This window comes from Exophiala dermatitidis, assembly GCF_000230625.1.
Source record: "Exophiala dermatitidis NIH/UT8656 unplaced genomic scaffold supercont1.4, whole genome shotgun sequence".
NCBI lineage: Eukaryota > Fungi > Ascomycota > Eurotiomycetes > Chaetothyriales > Herpotrichiellaceae > Exophiala > Exophiala dermatitidis.
Genome location: NW_008751649.1, coordinates 2077547 through 2094806, shown reverse-complemented (window position 1 = coordinate 2094806; position 17260 = coordinate 2077547). Strand labels below are relative to the sequence as shown.

Below are 17260 nucleotides of genomic sequence, written 5' to 3'. Positions count from 1 at the left end.
CAAATTCAAGTTCAGTAGTAGTGTGCACGCCTCCATATCTATAGACTACACAGTACAGCGACCTCCACTCTCCTACTTCAAGTTGTAGTAGGTGGTAGAGATCTACGTAGATAGCTACGATGTCAATTTAGGACCAGCGAAATATCAGCTACTAGTATCTTACCACTACGGTCACTCGCTTCCTAAGCTCCTACATCACTGGCAACTACAAAGAATCATTTCAACTTTGCATTTTGCATTCAACTGCATGATGGGATCTGCTGACGCAGCCCAATTTTCTCAACGCTTACATACGCGCGATTCTCTGGTGAACTTGAATAGAAGCCAGTGCCAGTACTTGCTTTGCTTGCAATGATGGGATCCCATTCATCTGCTTGCCCTCTGATCTGGCATTTCATCTCCCCCACTGCATTCACTGGCTAGCTTCAAGGTTCAATGACAAAATGATCAATGCAAAAAACAAATTCAACTCCACTCCACTCCCCCTTCGTTTCTCGCATGTCGCCTCGCCTGCCACTCAAAAGGCAACTGGCTTGGCCTGTTTGCCAGCCAGGACGATTTGCTCAAGACGCATGACGGCGTCTTCGACTCTGGCCTTTGCAGTGGTCAATTCGCGGTTCAGGTCTTCTTGATCCAACCCGCTCTCATCCTTGACCCACCATGGAGCAATGTTTCCAGCGATGCGCGCAAGGAGAACAGCCTGTTGAAACTCGACACCGCCAAAATCCGGGTGGATGACAGGAAGATAGGCCGAGGGAGGACCAGAGAAGACGCGAGCGAGCGACTGAGGCAGAGCATTGTGGCGATCCAAGGTGGCAAGGAAAACCTCATACTGATGAGCCGGCCATTCCTGATTGTCATTCTCCACGACGTTTGCGAATTCCTCGGTCGCTGGGAAGAAGCCGCCGAACTCGAGGTCGATCACAGCAGAAACTGCGGCGCCGACGGGAGTGTCGACCACAAGAACGTTGCGTGGAGACAGGTCGTAGTGGGTGAAGATCATCTCTCCTGTTTCGCGACAGAAGATGGGCAACTTGGGCAGAGTGTCTTTGATGAATCGCGACACAAGCTTGTTGACAAAGTCCTTGTTCTGTTCGTAGATCTTGTTGTCTTTAAGACGACGAACTTCTGCTTTAAGTTTGTGGACGAAATAGCGTTGAGTGGTGTTGAGTGCCGTACTGGACGATTCACTTGCGATGAGCCCTTCGACGTAGACGTCTAGACCTGGCAGGATGCCTCTGTCATACATGGTTGCTGATGGTGGTGGGACACCGAAGCGACGGATGAGGCGAAGGTTTCCAACTGCTCGAGCTGGTGGCATATTCTTACGCCAAGCTGCGACGTGTTCCGCCATCTTGATCATGATCGCATCTCCAGTCGGTCCCATGATGTCCTCTCTGCTGATGATGCGACCGGGAACACGGGTCATAAGGATCCAGCCGCGTCCCTTGGTGTCAAGCTGATCATTGTTCTCGGTCTCGACGTCACGGTTCCGAAGGCCGCTGCCAGTGGCTTTCTTCAACCTCAAAACCCAGGATGCAGAGCGAGTTCGAGTGCCGCGCGAGTCGCTGGGTGTCTTGATCTTGTTACCATCGTCAGACCAGGCGACAACCTTAGGCGCAGGCACGGTGGGACAGTATTTCTCCAGTAACAATAAACACGCCACTTCGTTCTGGGTCTTGCTTGGTCCGAAAGGCAAACCGGAGACTTTGAGGACAAAGGATGTCGCCCAGCTGGTCTGCGCACTGTCAGTAGACTCGACTCCGTTGATCTTGAACTCGGGTCGGGTCAGAGCAGCTGGCTCAGTAAGGTTGATGAAGTAGATGCGATTGTTGAACGACTTGCCAGACGGGAGGTGCTCGATGGAGACGTGTTCTGGCTTGACGTCCGGCAGACTCTTCTTGAAGATGCCCTGAATGGTCGCATCAGAGAACTGTACGTCGTAGTTAGGGTTCGAGGGCGGTGTGGCACGCGCCGCCATTGCCAGCGGCATGATGATTGAGGGATGGAAAGCGTCGATAGGCTTTGGGTTTGAGGATGATAGAAAGTAACTGTGTGATCACGCTTGTCGCAGTAACAAGGATGCTTTGAGAAGGGGTTGTGAGAGATGAAGGAAGAAGAAAAGGATGGAGGAGATCGATACCCGTTTCATGCGCGGTTGAGGTGGGACAATCACGCTTGTGTTTTGGAAAGTGAGGTTGAGATGAAGTCGATGTCAATGTCTTCTGCGGAGTTTGTGCCGGACTCTAAGTCCGTGGGTGGAAGCTCATGGTCATGTTGTCGCAAGTGAACGAGGTGAGGCGATGAGCCGGGCGGCCGCCAGAACAGCAAACTGGGAGGGGAGAACTGCGATCCCATCCAACGACTTGACCTGGGCAAGAACAAAAAGACATTCCCAAGACATCGGCAGGAGTGATGATGGACATCGGTGAAACAGCTCGTTTCCATCAAAGAACAACATGGTGAGGCTGTTCACTGAGAACGTCGTTTTTCTTTTGGTGCAGTCATTCATTCTCAAATTCTCTTTTCTTATGGCCAGCAAGTCCGAAGTACAACGGTCAGAGGGAATGGCGTGAAGAATCAACAAGTCAACAACGCAGCAAGTAACCCTTAGTGAGATGAGAAACCGTGAAAGACGATTGAATATCATTGAATATCATTTTGTAACTTGTGACCGACCTCAGTTCCTTGCTCCTGCATCTGCACTGTCCTCCCATTTTCCATTCACAGCACACATTGTAAGGTCTCCGCCTAGGCAGCAAGTTGACTCCGCTCATGGAAAGACACGCAAACAGGAGGAGAACGGCAATGAGAATGATGCTGAACCTTGAGCCCTGAGCACACTGTGCAGTACCATTGGCGTATCGGGGAGCGTCCGCCATCAGCAACTCTGATAAGAAGCCTGAGCTTACCCGCACTGCCAGCCATACAGGCCTTCAGGAATTTCAGGGAGAACATGCCCCTCTAGAGTCGGCTGTCTGAAAACTCTGCCAGCTCTTCAGGCGTCCCCTCTCGACCCGGTGACATGGCAAGGCTGCGGGTGTGGAGCGGAAAAGCATCAGTACCTAGGTAGGTACTTTGTATCCTCCGCTTTCGGTGTGATTGGCTGCGCTGGCACCTTGCTGATTCATACAGTAGTAACACGAGAGATATGCCCTACCAGGTATCATCGGAAGGGGGATGTCGACGCCCATGTCTCCTCCGCGGCTCCAATAACAATAGTGGACCCCGCGCGATGACCATCTCTTTGCAAGCGCCCTCTTACCCTGTACCACTTGGGGGGCAGAAGCGGAACTCGAAACAATCCCGATGCAGTCACGGGCGCTGTGGGCACTTTTATGCCTGGGCGGGTAGCCGGGCAAGGCGCACTCGAAGGACAGTCAGGGTCGTGACAGTGAGGACATAACGGGGCAACCGAGCAGTTGACATGGCGCCGGTGGTGGACGAACGATGGTGCTACTCCTGCCAGCGGGGACAATTGTGGTTCGAGCAATCGCGCAGTTCTCGCACTATCACTGCAGTGGATTAGTCTTGTAGTACCTAGTGCCAGTGCCATCGTTAGAACGACTCGGAGCCTGGTAAAAGAACATGAAACCCCCAGCTTGAACTTGAATTGTGACTGCACAGCGACTACAATTGTACCTTATTCCGCATTCGGACGCCAAGCTGGAAATACGGATGCGCATAAGCGAAGTTCAACGCGCACGAGGAACTGCACTGCACTGCATCTCAGCTGATCCTCCATACACTGGCTGTACTTCTTCGCCTGCGCCCATTTTCCCTTGCAGTGTCTCCTGCGCACATTTGCTGGTACCAGTGACATGAAAATCAACCAGCATGATGTTGACCGGCAACTTCAATAACGCAGGCGACGATGACGAGATTCATTCCCGCTTCTCTACCACGATGTGAGGGTCTTCGGCTAAATCCCTGAACAAGTGCCAGTGGAGCATAAACTCGGCACATTTTCTACCAGGCTCATGCCAGCCCACAAACCCACAGACCACAACACCATTGACACCACAACCGTCCATGTGGCTGATTCGCTAACGCCATCCAGCCTTTCTCACGATTCGGCCCCTATTCAACCCTGCCTCGCGAAATTGGGTCTCTCGATGGTCACCAAACGAACCAATCCATAAGCCAGCCGCCTTCGCCTAGCCTTGTGATTCGCGGTGGACGATGCCAACGATAGCCTGCCTGCGAGGCCGCTTCTACTGTCTACAACAATAGTACACCTCAACTCCAGAATCTCCCGCTATATCGCTTCCTAGCCTCGATAAGCCCCAGATCATTTGTTCTTCTGTTTGTCCGCCGGAACCTCGTTAACCCATTAAGTGATGCGGGACCCACCAGGCTGGCTGTTCACCCTCACCAGTGAGTCTGCCTTGATGCCCAGTCGATTGCACCAGACATCATTGCTCAATCCCTGCTTGGTCTCGTACAGTATTCTTGTCCTCCCATCCTAGTTCGGAAGCATACCGGTGTTCGTTTTCCATCTTCTGGCAGATTACACAGGATACTTTCGATGGTGTTGGGAAAAGCAACCATGTGTATCATGAGTCTATCCCAGATTCTGATGGCTACTATTGCCAATGTCCAAATGATGTACTTGTTCCACGCCAACAGATCCTTCTATGGGTTTGAGTTGCCCGGTGATCCCTAGCCTTACCACCGGGCCCTTTATTGGACTCATTGCCAAGGGACCAACCCATCCACGAGGCGCATCGACTAATCTCAGTAGCCTCCACTCGGCTGAAGGGTGGTCCTCTCAAGTCCCCTCAAAGCCATACGATATTGGGGAACTTCAGTCGACTTGCGCTTTCGGCATTTTCTCACATACCCTCTATCCCCCAGGTGCCGTCCCTTACGACTCCTTCCTGGCAGGCGCTTTTTGCTGTTGGATTGTTGCTACATCCAACCCTTCGTCTTGGTGTACCGTACTGGTTGTGCTACGGGCGATACAGAAGAAGGGCATACTATTATTGATCGACCTTCTTCGGCCTTTGAGCACAATGTCGATCTGTCCAAATGGGGCGCCGCCCATGGTACTGCCATGGGGCAATGTGACAGTTACAACTGACCAGAAAGCCATCACGAGAGGCATTCCCGTGGCATTGGGAAACCCGCCCCAGATTGTCTCCCTGCGCCCAAGTACTTCGGACGATATCTTATATGTGGTCAACAAGGAGCAATGCGCCCCCGACTACAATGCCACTTGTATTGGAAGTTGGGGCGGTGTTTTCGACTATTCATCCTCGAACACGTTTCACCAGGTTGCCCAGGGCCAATGGAACGGCTCGACCGATGCGCTTCCTACCCAACTGTCTTTTGTCACGTTCAACGACGTTTTATCTTTCGGCAATGCCACCGTCTATGGGTTTCCTGCCGTCTACGATGAACCGGGCTACGGAGGGCAAGGTGTGTTGCCGTTGGGCTGGGGTTCGGACTTTCTGGGCGTCGCCGTTGAATCGGGCGCCGCGCCATCAACTGTTTACGGCCTTTGGACAGGAAGTCGCTCTGTAGAGGCCCCGGTTGACGGCGCCCTGGTGATTGGTGGCTACGACACGGCTCGGGTGAAGGGCGATCTAACGACTTTCCATGCCCGCGAGGACTGCGAGATGTGCGCCGTCGTCACCGAGCTGACCTGGGAATCGGTCAACGGTTCACATAATCTCTTCTCGAACTTTTCGGAATCACTGCAGATCAACCTTCAACCCTCGGAACGCTATCTCTATGTGCCCCAGAACGTTTTTGACAACTTCCAGAATGCCACCGGTGGCATCTACGTAGACCCGTATCTTGGCTACAAGGACCTGCCCAAAGGCAATCTCACCGTGACGCTTCAGAATGGCTACAAGACCAGCATCCCTGCAGAGGAGCTCTTCATGAACCCTCGTGGGTACCTCAATGGCGGCACGTTCGACATCATCGACGACTCCTATATGATCAGCACGCTTGTCAACACCACCAACACCGGCTATGTCTTGGACTGGGGAATTCCCTACCTCACCATGAACTACATTATCGGCGATTTCAAGCGGCAGCAGTTCCAGATGGCGCCTGCAATTCGGACGGACTTCTCGAAGCAAGGCGGTGGATATGCTGTCAAGGCGACCTGCGATCCTACAGACGGGAAGACAGTCCCGGGGACCACTGGTTCTGATGGCACCAACGGTACAGCAAGTGGCGTGGGTGCAAACGGGACCTCCCCTGCGACCCCAGAAGTCACGACGCATCACAAAAACAAGCACACTGGCGCCATCGTTGGAGGTGTCGTGGGTGGTGTTGGCGGACTTGCTCTGATCGCTGGCGCAATTGGACTCTGGATCTGCCGTCGCCGTCGCCGTAGGAATGCTGCTGCTGCCGCCCCTGTAGGCGGTCATCCTGGCGGTCCCGAATCAACACCCATGATGGGAGGTAATCCAATGTCTCCGCACGTTGCCAGCCCTACAACCCAACACCAGCAATGGACGCCTATGAGTCCGACGGAAGTCTCGGCTAGCGAGCTGGGGAGTGAGCCCAAGCAAGCCACCAATGTCCACGTCAACCAGTGGCTCTCAAGCCAGGCCAGCGATGTAAGTATTGCAACTTGGACTTGTCTTCTCTCTCCATTTCTTTGCTCATTTGCTAACATCGTTGAACAGACTCAGACGGTTGTCAGTTCTACTTCTCCGCCCACATCCACAGCCCCAACCTATCACAACATGGCTGGATCGGATGGACGTTTTGAAATGCCCGCTCAGCCTTGGGACACCAAGTAAACGACGAGTTATCTGGTTTCCCGGACATCAACGCCAGCTAGCTGCATAATGACATTGAACTTTTTGTTAGCCTCGAGGAGCCAAACCCTACCGATGCCCTTGAAGAATCCGAAACTTGAGCAACCCACGTGTGGGAATCCCCAGCAGATTGAATCACCTGCAGTTCCATGTTGACACGATCATTTGTCTTGCGCAGGGGAAGACCTGGCCTGTCTTAAGGGCATGTTTCTTAACTCGTTTTGTGGGACCGACAAGAAACTCGCATTTGGCCAGCAAACTTGTCCTTGCGGAACCGTCTTCACATACGCTCCTTTCGGTCCATCAACGATCGTCTCTGACTGGCGGGCTGGCTGCCTGCGTGTCTGCTTCCTCTCTCAAGTTTGTTCATGTCGTTTGGCCCGAGTTAACTGCAATGCGTTCTATCGAGTCGTCTCATGGTCATGGGAGTGGAATCGAGTCGAATCGAATCTCAGTTGAGCTCGGTCGCGTGTGGGCCTGGCTCTCTTTTGCATGCATGCCCTGCAGACATGCGATATATGTATGTACATACGTTGCATACGTACGTACCTTCTGTTCTGCAATTTTGTTTTTAGCGTGGGTTTCGAGCACGGGGTCTGCGGGTGCAGTGGTTTGTGTTTGTGTAGGTTATGATACTAGTATTGGTATTGATACCTATTGATCTTCATCCTCAACCTCGTATTGCCATGTAATATCCACTCTTGGGTGCTACAATTCCCCAAGTGCAGCTGTACAGTACTTACTACTACTAGACAGCAAGTGCGGTACATACAGTACAGTTTAGACTACCGTGTGGAATTAGGCACGACTAAGTACCAGGTAGTAGTCTAATAGTGGTTTTTCATCTGGACAGCTAGTGGTGCTCATTGTTCCAGAAAAAGGGAAAAAGGAAGATACACAAAACAACCATGTACAAACACCCAAGGAGACGCCAGGTTGATGCAAGTGATGGCGAACGGCACCCTGATATCCACCCCATAGTAAAGGGCTGTCCGTGATGCTGAGCTCAGCCAAACCATGTCACTCGTTTCCATTCCTCAGTCATTCACAGCCACAACATATGCCATGTTGTCATTTGCCTTGCGCACTGTAGCAGCTTTCATGTCCATGACTATTGAACGCATGACCGCCACTCATTAACCCGGAAAAAAGCCAATTTCTGTCCTGACACGCCCAAAACACCATTGATGCACGTCCATCGAAGAATGGGGATCTTGATGGAATTGTATGTTGGCGAGATACAAGCAGCTGAGGCACATCAAGTGCAAGCATGTACCTTTGACAGCAAGGTCAATTTGAGAATTCAACCCAGTCCCATTGATCTCTCCGCCTGACTTGGGAGGTAGTAATAGTAGAGATCTCGTTGCTAGGAGACCACGGCGGCATCAGCATTGACATTGAGGTTGACGTTGACATCGTCGTCCTCTTCTAGGCTGGGCAGACCACCATCGTCGTAATCGTCAAAGTGCAGTCCGGCCTCACGGCATCGTTGCTGCCACTTGGCGCTCTCCATCCAAGCAGTGCGGACGCTTTCCTTGAGGCGCTCACACCGGCTAGTCAGCTCCTTGAGGGTGATCTCAAAGGTGGCACGTTCGGTCTCAAAGGACTTCTTCTGGGTCTGCAGTTCGGTGATGTATTGACAGGTACGCTGGAGAATGGCGCCTTTGTTCTTTTCGGTGCAGGGGACGATCTTGGCAATGTTCTCAATGCCTTCGTTGATGACTTCGCGGCGACGACGTTCAACTATGGCAAGATTACAATCAGTGGAGGGTTGCAAACAAAATACAAGGCAATGTGGAGAGAAGGAAAAAAGTGATAGGATGTGAGGACGGGCTTGGACCTGCTTGTGTCTTACCTTCCTTGTGATTGTCTTTGCGTTGTTGATGCCATTCTGCAGTTCCCACCGCCGGCTTCTGCGCACCACTACCACCGCGAGCTTCCAAAAGAGCCTGTTGTGCAGTCGGCATACCCGGCGCGCCAGATGGCATACCTTGGCCAGGCGACATCTGGGAAAGCGAGGTTTGATTGGCATCTTCAAATCCTGTGGGCATTCCTGGACCTCCTTCATACTGAGTGGGCTCGGGGTAGTTGGACTGTTCCATGGGGGCAGCTAGAGCCGCTTGGGCGGTACGGGTGCTATCGTCTTGGCCAGTCATGGCATCGATACCTTGGAGTAACGCTGCGTAGTTAACGGGGTCATGGTCCCCATTGGTATTTTGTTGTTTTGCGTCACGCCCGTCATCTTGCTCGCTGGGTCCGCGCTTGCGCTTGTTACTATTGTTGTTGTTGTTCAGACCTGGATCCGCAGTTTGCGTGGTGGTCATGGCATTTGTGCCAATGCCTTGGGTAGCCATTGTGCACAGGGACCGAGACAGGCACTATTGGCCTGCCGATGAGATTCTTTTGTAAGGTTTGTGACTGAGCAATGAAACAGCGCGTATCAGGAGCAACCCACGGGTCGGCCGCGGGCTTGATCTCGAGGGCAGAAGTCTGCTCTACAGTTGGGTTAGCCATGGCCACGGTCAGAGTCTTGAAAAGATGCAAATAGCGGCTCCAAGCGCTGCGAAGAGAAAGGGCAAAGATGGTGTGTTGCCAGCAGTCGTCACATGAGGACTTCTGGCTGGGGGATATTTGGGCGAGCTCAAGGCATCATGAGCTGTTCCAATTCAGCTGCTAGGAGCTCAGCCGACACAGCCAGCGTGTTCGAGGAGCTGTGTCCTCGACGGCAACGTGCGGCCGGCTGCAGGGCAAGCGTGCGAAGACGCTGGCATTTGGACTGCAACAATGAGTAGTCTTGGGATGAAATCATGATGAGCTGCGCTCACCCGTGGAGATGAAGCGCAGCCCGTGATCTGATGGTGATCAGGTGCAATCAGGTGACTTTGAGATGACTTACTGAGACAATGAATGTCTCGACTGGGACCCGGTACAGGCAGGTTACACAGCGCGCTGCTGGGAGTGAGCGGAAAAGGATCAAGAGACCGAGGATTATGGCAAACAGCGACGCGGTTTGATAATTGTTTGAAGAAGAAGCAGTGGTGGGAAGATTGGGCGTTCACAGGTAGAGGGAGCGAGTACTCGATCTATGCAGAGGGCGGCGCTCGCGAGTGGGCGACTTGCGACAACAGTTTCGAGAGGGAGAGAGGGACGAGGACACGGTCACGGGATGAAGAGAACGTTCCCGTGATCACAAATGCACAATAACACAGCGCCATGCCGGAAAGCGTTTAGCGTTCTTGGTACCTCGGGATACTTGCCCATCAGGGGAAAAGCGACAGCCACCACGTGATACCCCATCTAACCCTGTTATTGGCCCGAACTGGGTTACCTGACTCGCGCAGTGTGGCCTCACTTCCCCTTGTAACGTCTTTCACACCACTTCACGTGTCACATTGTCTCGTGATCCGTATCAACCCTCCATCATGTCAGACACATCGCTGGAAGGGTGCAGCCTTGGATGAATATTCGTCCAATGGAAGTGCCCCGTTGGCGGTCTCCGGCGCTTGTCCACGTGAGCCTTCTGGAGATAAGATATTGTGAAGTATTGTCAGGGTGGGTGGACATAAACCGAGTGAATGCTGAGACTTCTTGAGCTCGATCTTCGTGTATGGACTGCTTTTCTCCTTATGACTCTAACTGTTCGCTGTGGACTTTTGAATCATGAAATGTCCATTCAGGATTGTGTCTTCCAAGATAGCCGAAGCACCCCGAGCATTACCAGTGTATCTATGGATTAAAAAGTGGAAGAAACACTCAGCCAGTTCGAAGGTCAGCAGCCTCATCCGTTTCAGCCTGCTCTTGGTCTCGTGGTTTGGTCACGACCGAATAAGCGGGTGGACTGGTTGTATCCACAACAAGGACACCTTCTTGTGCCCTCCCGAGAATGTCCCAAATCCTGATATGGTGGCCCTTCGTCATACCCATCACACAACTGCTTCCAGCGTACCTCACTTCCCCGATTCTAGGGCAGATACCTTCCTCGCCGGCTCGGTTGGCACAAACCACAATTGCCTCAGATTCTGCCCCTTGGGCTCCGAACAGAGGCCTCAGTCGCTCGACCCAGTAATTGACGGTATCTTGGTCGGGGGCCATGGGCTCGCTCGACACCTCCTCGGCACTCAGCCTTGTCAGCCAGGCCATACTGATGACAACGATCTTGGCACGGGCCTCTCGCGCGTGATTCGCAAATTCGTAAGTAGTCCAGGGGGCTTCGAACCGGTAAGGGTTGATATCCATACAGATCCCCGCTGCCGCCTTGACCTGATCACCTTTGCCTCCGATCGGCAACACACCTGCCCAGAAGCCCTGTCCTTCTTGAGCCCAGGTCTCATCCGTATAGTACAAGAACGCCTTGCGATGGTGTGCAACCACGTCCCCAGCGGAGTTGACAAACACCAGTGAGTTATAAGCGACGGTGCCTGCCTCGGCGGTTATATGTCGGTCAAAGATGGTGTTGTAGTTGCCTTCTTCAGCCGCTTCAGCATATCCAACTGCCACGGTACATTTGAGGCGCTTTGCAGTTCGAGCAGCCCATCTTGTTGAAGGCCCTGCCGCTGTTGGCTCCAGAAATGGTGCAATTGCATCTAGTGATGGATGATTGTATCCTGAACGACCATTTAGCATCTTGCCAGAGTTTTGAAGAGTAGCTCTAGATTGCTTGCATGAAATATAATGCCAGACGCTGCTGGGCTCTGCTCGCCACTGGAGTTCTTTGGTCTATCTTGATAGAGGGGTTATTACCTGCAAAGGCCAGTTCAGGCAGTACCAGCAGATCTAGGTTTTCAAGCATGCCCTCCCTCTCTTCACGCATGAGGAGGCTTTCTGCTCGGCTGAAGTTTGCCGCAACTTCACCCAGCCGTGGGGAGAATTGAAGAGTTGCGATACGCATGGCTTGTGACGACGTTGAACCAACGTGTTGAGGTATCCGACGAGTGAGAGGCGTGTTGGATCTATCGAGCCGCTGTCATGATGTAGTCCTCATCTGTCGGGTCGGTTGATTTACACGGTTGGAAGAGAAGCCACGATCCTGATCGCGTACTCCGGATTATCAATAGTTCAAGGCAGATACTGCCTATGCGGAGGAGCAGTACTACATGGTATCCACTTGAATATAGGAAATGGTGGTGGACGTTGCCGTTCAATTAACCGCTCATCCATGTATACCCAGGTTACGGTGGAGCACATCATATATGTTTTAATTGAGCCACGAAACATGAACCGCCTATCAACAAGGCGGAATGCTTGTAATCTACTGCACGGGAGCACAATCTGATCTAGTGAGAGAATATTTGTCGATCATCTCGTGGATGTACATTGAAAGCTATGAGCCGCAGGCTTTTATGCTAAACTCTTAACTTTCACAGACGTCGAGCAGTCGTTAAGCCCCGTTATACATCGTCATCCACCGCCTCGCCCGCTTCAACGGCCTTCTCTTTCTTCAACTTCTCCCGCTCCCGCTTCCTCTCTAGCAACTTATTCAGTTTCTTCGCTGTGTTAAACACACCATTCGTGCCCGACCCGCAGGCAGCGCAAGAAGGATCTTTCCGATAACGCTTCAAAGCACACGCTTCACAAAAATAATGCCCGCACTTGGTGACTATTGGATTTGTGTAAGGCTTCTTGCAGATAATGCAGGCGAAGGGTATCTTTTCGAGAAGGGCCTCCTCGTCGTCATCATCTTGGCCCGACTGCCCGTTGCGGTTCGCAGAGGCCACGGTCTTTCCGGACAACTTCTTTCCTTTTGTATCAATCTCCCAGTCCCGATCAAGCTGCCAGCCTTGCTTGTAATCTTCTCGCGCATGAAGAAACTTGCAACTGTCCCCAAACCCGCAGAAGCCAGTCTGTTTGTAATCTTTGCAGACGTCCGGCGCAAAATCCGTGACAGTAATTGTTCTCACATTACTCGAAGATTTGACTGGCCCAACTTGCTTTCCAGCACGATCGGGGTTCTTCTGGATGAAGGACTGGTAGTTCGCGGCTCCCTTGTACGTGCCGTCTGGTGCCAAGGGGTCCGTTGGCTTGACTGAGCCTCTTTCAGCTTTCTTATCGACCTCCTCATCGTACCAGTCTGAACGTTTGGTGGCATCGTCTTTGTTGGTGGGCGCCACGACGACTGCGGCAGGTGTCTGCTCATCCACCACAGGCCGAGGCTTAGGGATTTCTGCAGAAGACGCTGTTACCCCGGCATTCTTCCGTCTTCGCTTTATTTGTCTCCCCTCCTCGTCTTCTGAAGATGTAAAGCCGGAATCGGAATCGGTCTGTGGAGGAGTGGCTTCGCGTTTTCGAATGTTCTTCGATTTAACGTTGCGCTTTTTGAATGACACATGAGGAACCTCAACAGCGGACGGCGGGTCTTCCATTATCGAGAATATCTCTAGAGAGCGTTGAGAGTCGAAAATGGGATGGTATCAAAGAATGCGAGCGTCGGAGAGGGAGTTTGTAGAATCGTAAGTCTGGAGGGGCAACGGTACGAGGCGTTCTCAAGTTCAGCGGAAGATATTCAGCGCATTTCTAAGAGTCGCCGCCGATTAGTCATCCAAGAATTATCCAAGGCCAAGCGGCTGATCTACGGCGCTAAACTTTATTTTGCCCTGCATAACCTCTCGCCAGAGTTTCTTTCTTGGGCTGAGTGGTCCTCTTTCTGCTGCCGCACTGAAAAGGAAGAAGTGGGAGCAATCAAGCACGAACAGAACACAACTCAGCTCTGTGCAGTGCAGTCGTGTTGTGCGGTCTACCCATTTGTTCCTATGTCTTTCCAATAACAACCTACTTACAATTCGCTCTTTATGATCTCTTCGTCGCAACCCTAAGCGCAGGGTCATGGTCAGTCATGTTGACTCGAGCCCGCAAGCTGGCTTTGCTGAGGTTGGGTCTGGGACGCCGGTGAAAGCACCAGGAAGCAAGGAGGAACGCACACGCCGGAACATCATTTCCTTCAAGGTGACCCATGTTCTGGTCACTGTCCTCCTCCTATGGTTGACGTATGTTGGCCCCTGAGGCATTAGAAGGTCCATTGCTGATTCCTGCAGCGCTGTGCACATAATAGGCATTGTGTTTTTTGCCAAAGGCTTCCTCCTTACACGACTGGTCTTGGATAACAAGTCAGAGTGTGGAATTCTCCCGGACGGGCAACCTTCCCAAATTTCAGACGGATGCTGGCATCCTAAGACGTTCGACCGAGCGGTGATACTCGTGGTTGACGCCCTACGATACGATTTTACTATTCCCTCCAGTCGCGTATTTGACGAGTCGCAGCAAAAGAACTATCTTGACAACTTGCCTCTTTTGTACGAGACCGCCGTTTCTCGCCCAGACCATGCTATCCTCCTTCCATTTATCGCTGACCCGCCCACGAGTACTCTACAAAGGTTGAAGGGATTGACTACCGGCACACTCCCCACCTTTATTGACGTCGGCTCCAATTTCGCGGGCATGGCAATTGAGGAAGACAACATAGTTTGTCAGCTGAGAGATGCGGCTAAAACAGTTGTACACCTTGGAGATGACACATGGCAAGCGTTATTCCCGGGATATTTCGACCCGAACATGACACATCCTTATGATTCATTGAATGTCTGGGACCTACATACAGTTGACAATGGAGTTATCCAACATATTATGCCTCTGCTTGACCAATCTCCCAGGCAATGGGATGTTATTTTTGGACATTTCCTCGGGGTTGATCATGCTGGCCATCGATACGGGCCTGACCACCCAGCTATGGCAGCAAAACAGCGTCAGATGGACAACGTTTTACGGGATATAATGCATAAGATTGACGATGATACGCTTCTCGTTGTTATGGGCGATCATGGTATGGATAGTAAAGGAGACCATGGCGGCGAGTCTGACGACGAAGTTGAGGCTGCTCTGTGGATGTACTCCAAGCGGCCTAGATTTGGGCGAACGGATACTGCCTCCCACCTTCCCCCGGCGACGGCCAAAGAACGTCCCGTGGGCCAGATTGACCTGGTCTCCACCCTTTCCATCCTGCTGGGACTGCCAATACCTTTCAACAACCTCGGCAGACCCATCGCGGAAGCATTCTTAGGGCCGGAAGGGATCGATTGGAAAAATCTCGTGGCCGTCGAGGCCCTCGTACAGAGCCAAATTGCAAGGTATCAGAATCACTATTCTGGTTCTCGAGATCTTGGTCCCGAGGACGAATCATCCCAGCTTCAGCGCAAATATCTCGCACACTTTCACGATTCTGCCGCGAACGGCAAATGGGAGGACGCACATCACGCTTACGTCGACTGGCATGACGGAGTGATCTCCATGTATCGAAGGCTATGGGCAAACTTCAACCTTGAAAATATGTTTCTCGGAATCGCCATCTCCGGTCTTGGCCTCGGATTGCTGTTCCTTTTTTCTCGGATGACAACAGGCGACATAATCAGTGCCGCCCCAGGACTCCTCAAAAGTGCAGGTGTTGGGACGGCTTTTGGAGCTGCCACTGGCCCAGCACTGGGCCTTCTCTTGCCGTCCTTTTTTTCTATCGCGACGGGTTCACTCCTTGGCGCGGTTGTTGGTGGAATGATAACGGCAGCTGTCTGGACGTTTCGAAACCAATTTGTTACCGGATCCTGCCTGCCTTCTTTCTGGGGCTGCATGGGACTTGTTTTCTGTCTCACGCAATCGGCAGGTTTTGCTTCTAATTCGTACACCATCCATGAAGACACCATCCTCCTGTTTTTTCTCGCTTCTTTCGGCATCATATCAATAATGTCGTCCCTCAGACAAGCATCGACCACCGATAAGGTGCTTGGAACATACCAGTCGGTCCTGTTCGTACTTCTGACCCGGCTTGCATCCTTCTCGCGGCTGTGCCGTGAGGAGCAGATGCCAGGGTGCCGCTCGACATTCTACGCTTCCTCCAACTCGTCTACTTCGGCGCCCTGGCAATTGCTTATACCATACTCAGTGGCACTAATTCTCCCTGAAATCATCAAAGCATTCTACCGTGGGACTGCTTCGTACGCAGGGTTGGCCGGATTCTGTATTGGTTTCAGTCTCCGCATGGGCTTACTGCTTGTGGCTATTTACTGGACAATCGATGCCGCGGATAATGGGGGATGGCTCATGGACCGGATTTCTTCGACTACGTTTAAGACAGCCAGCATCACGTTGGCTAGATGCACTCTCGCCATTGCTCTTCCCGTCGGCATTGGTACATTTGTGTGGGCAAAGCCGTGCATCGACATATCTATCGATGAGCCCCGAGGCGGCATGGGTAGTCCAGGGGCGCCTTCTCGACCTCGATTGACCGTCTACGGCTACGCCAACGTCTATGGAAGTCGATACTTTCTCATGATCCCCATGCTTATGTTGGCAATCGCACTGCTTCTACCCCCAATGGGCCAGTTCTCGATTGGCATTTGTACCTGGCAGATTCTCTGCCTCCTCGAGATTCTTGATACGAACGGGTTGACAGTCTCGGCCAGGCACAAGTCTAGCATTGGACCAATTGTACTGGCACTGCTGGGGTCGTACCACTTTTTCAAGACCGGCCATCAAGCAACACTGGCCTCAATTCAATGGAACTCGGCTTTTGTACCTTTGCGCACCATTCAGTATCCCTGGTCACCGCTCTTGGTAGTATTGAATACATTTGGCGCACAAATCATATGCGCAGCAGCGGTTCCTCTGACGGTGCTATGGAAGCGGCCGACGGGCAATGCTGGAGTGCGAGGGCTGTGGAACGACGTGTTGAATGCTTGCCTGACACATGCCCTGTACTATGCGACCATCCAACTAGCAACGACTATGTGGGCGGGCCATCTCAGACGGCATCTGATGCTGTACAGAGTGTTTATGCCACGATACCTGATGGCATGTGTAGTGCTTCTTATCGTGGATGTGGTATTAGTGGTGGCAGCTTTACCAGCTGTAAGGGTGGTCGGTCTCAGCGTCGGCGAAGTGTTTGGGTACTGAGCAACGGACACCCCCAATTCAGGCTGTACAAAATATCAACGTACGCTGTACATTATTACATATTGCACCACTGTGGCAGACTATGCTACCTTGGTACTTCAAGAGGAAGGGGGCATGCAGCAGAGATGCATGTCACTGGATACCTTAAGGTCCTCTTTTTCTGACACGGTGAGCATTGTCTGCCAATGATCTCGCTCAGCGATTGTCGGCTCTGGCTAGCTGGTGGTCTTGCGCTTTCTACTCCTAGTATGGATTTCCCGCCCATCTCATGGTCACCTTTCGTCCGACAGTTGTATCCCGCGCCAACTGTCTACGGGTTATATGCTCGCTCGCTTTTGAACGACCGAAAGCAGAGAGATTTAGTCGCGCTCAGGCTCCTTACAACACGCTTAGTAAGAATAGAAGGTTTTCGTCAGGTACTGCTGTCTGAATAGAGCATAAATCCGATGGGGAAGTCGGAAGACCCTTGTTGTGTGCGACGGCGTAGATTACATCATTACGGGCCACCACCGCCACTGCACCGTCTGCACCGCTGTGCCGCAACG

The 17260-nt window shown here is 52.2% G+C and overlaps 7 protein-coding genes across 8 annotated transcripts; 3 read left to right on the top strand and 4 right to left on the bottom strand.

Annotated features, from left to right (window-relative positions):
- Positions 1-174: 174 nt before the first annotated feature.
- Positions 175-3595, bottom strand: HMPREF1120_05068 (uncharacterized protein). The gene has a single exon (XM_009159227.1). The coding sequence runs from the start codon at positions 1991-1993 to the stop codon at positions 518-520; it is 1476 nt and encodes a 491-aa protein (XP_009157475.1). The 5' UTR covers positions 1994-3595; the 3' UTR covers positions 175-517.
- Positions 2955-3448, top strand: HMPREF1120_05069 (uncharacterized protein). Its single transcript, XM_009159228.1, has 2 exons — positions 2955-3069; positions 3139-3448. Exons 1-2 carry the CDS (start codon positions 3026-3028, stop codon positions 3404-3406), a joined length of 312 nt encoding a protein of 103 aa, XP_009157476.1. The 5' UTR covers positions 2955-3025; the 3' UTR covers positions 3407-3448.
- Positions 3596-3626: 31 nt separating the features above from the next.
- On the top strand, positions 3627-7456 carry HMPREF1120_05067 (uncharacterized protein). Its single transcript, XM_009159226.1, has 2 exons — positions 3627-6578; positions 6648-7456. The coding sequence occupies exons 1-2, from the start codon at positions 4638-4640 to the stop codon at positions 6762-6764; spliced, it is 2058 nt and encodes a 685-aa protein (XP_009157474.1). The 5' UTR covers positions 3627-4637; the 3' UTR covers positions 6765-7456.
- HMPREF1120_05066 lies at positions 7418-9934 on the bottom strand. 2 transcript variants are annotated; one of them, XM_009159225.1, is made up of 3 exons: positions 9679-9934; positions 8638-9277; positions 7418-8525 (listed from the first exon to the last, which is right to left on the bottom strand). In XM_009159225.1, the coding sequence occupies exons 2-3, from the start codon at positions 9134-9136 to the stop codon at positions 8149-8151; spliced, it is 876 nt and encodes a 291-aa protein (XP_009157473.1). In that variant the 5' UTR covers positions 9137-9277; positions 9679-9934; the 3' UTR covers positions 7418-8148. The 2 variants fall into 2 exon arrangements, with proteins under 2 accessions (XP_009157473.1, XP_009157472.1); XM_009159224.1 differs by having other exon boundaries at positions 8638-9934.
- A 71-nt stretch (positions 9935-10005) lies between these two features.
- HMPREF1120_05065 (protein N-terminal asparagine amidohydrolase) lies at positions 10006-11918 on the bottom strand. Its single transcript, XM_009159223.1, has 2 exons — positions 11523-11918; positions 10006-11386 (listed from the first exon to the last, which is right to left on the bottom strand). Exons 1-2 carry the CDS (start codon positions 11668-11670, stop codon positions 10536-10538), a joined length of 999 nt encoding a protein of 332 aa, XP_009157471.1. The 5' UTR covers positions 11671-11918; the 3' UTR covers positions 10006-10535.
- A 31-nt stretch (positions 11919-11949) lies between these two features.
- HMPREF1120_05064 (uncharacterized protein) lies at positions 11950-13258 on the bottom strand. The gene has a single exon (XM_009159222.1). The coding sequence runs from the start codon at positions 13139-13141 to the stop codon at positions 12170-12172; it is 972 nt and encodes a 323-aa protein (XP_009157470.1). The 5' UTR covers positions 13142-13258; the 3' UTR covers positions 11950-12169.
- Positions 13259-13418: 160 nt separating this feature from the next.
- On the top strand, positions 13419-17174 carry HMPREF1120_05063 (phosphatidylinositol glycan, class O). Its single transcript, XM_009159221.1, has 2 exons — positions 13419-13762; positions 13811-17174. Exons 1-2 carry the CDS (start codon positions 13602-13604, stop codon positions 16713-16715), a joined length of 3066 nt encoding a protein of 1021 aa, XP_009157469.1. The 5' UTR covers positions 13419-13601; the 3' UTR covers positions 16716-17174.
- The last annotated feature ends 86 nt before the right edge of the window (positions 17175-17260 follow it).

What these genes read in the sequence shown, in the direction of transcription:
- HMPREF1120_05068 (XM_009159227.1), bottom strand. Translation starts at nt 1,993, where the DNA reads ATGCCGCTGGCAATGGCGGCGCGTGCCACACCGCCCTCGAACCCTAAC.
- HMPREF1120_05069 (XM_009159228.1), top strand. Translation starts at nt 3,026, where the DNA reads ATGGCAAGGCTGCGGGTGTGGAGCGGAAAAGCATCAGTACCTAG. An exon ending in GGAAAAGCATCAGTACCTAG is followed by an intron (nt 3,070 to 3,138) that starts GTAGGTACTTTG and finishes TTCATACAGTAG; the next exon opens with TAACACGAGAGATATGCCCT.
- HMPREF1120_05067 (XM_009159226.1), top strand. Translation starts at nt 4,638, where the DNA reads ATGGGTTTGAGTTGCCCGGTGATCCCTAGCCTTACCACCGGGCCCTTT. An exon ending in TCTCAAGCCAGGCCAGCGAT is followed by an intron (nt 6,579 to 6,647) that starts GTAAGTATTGCA and finishes ATCGTTGAACAG; the next exon opens with ACTCAGACGGTTGTCAGTTC.
- HMPREF1120_05066 (XM_009159224.1), bottom strand. Translation starts at nt 9,136, where the DNA reads ATGGCTACCCAAGGCATTGGCACAAATGCCATGACCACCACGCAAACT. An exon ending in CAAAGACAATCACAAGGAAG is followed by an intron (nt 8,526 to 8,637) that starts GTAAGACACAAG and finishes ATCTTGCCATAG; the next exon opens with TTGAACGTCGTCGCCGCGAA.
- HMPREF1120_05065 (XM_009159223.1), bottom strand. Translation starts at nt 11,670, where the DNA reads ATGCGTATCGCAACTCTTCAATTCTCCCCACGGCTGGGTGAAGTTGCG. An exon ending in GCCTGAACTGGCCTTTGCAG is followed by an intron (nt 11,387 to 11,522) that starts GTAATAACCCCT and finishes ATGGTCGTTCAG; the next exon opens with GATACAATCATCCATCACTA.
- HMPREF1120_05064 (XM_009159222.1), bottom strand. Translation starts at nt 13,141, where the DNA reads ATGGAAGACCCGCCGTCCGCTGTTGAGGTTCCTCATGTGTCATTCAAA.
- HMPREF1120_05063 (XM_009159221.1), top strand. Translation starts at nt 13,602, where the DNA reads ATGGTCAGTCATGTTGACTCGAGCCCGCAAGCTGGCTTTGCTGAGGTT. An exon ending in GTCCTCCTCCTATGGTTGAC is followed by an intron (nt 13,763 to 13,810) that starts GTATGTTGGCCC and finishes TGATTCCTGCAG; the next exon opens with CGCTGTGCACATAATAGGCA.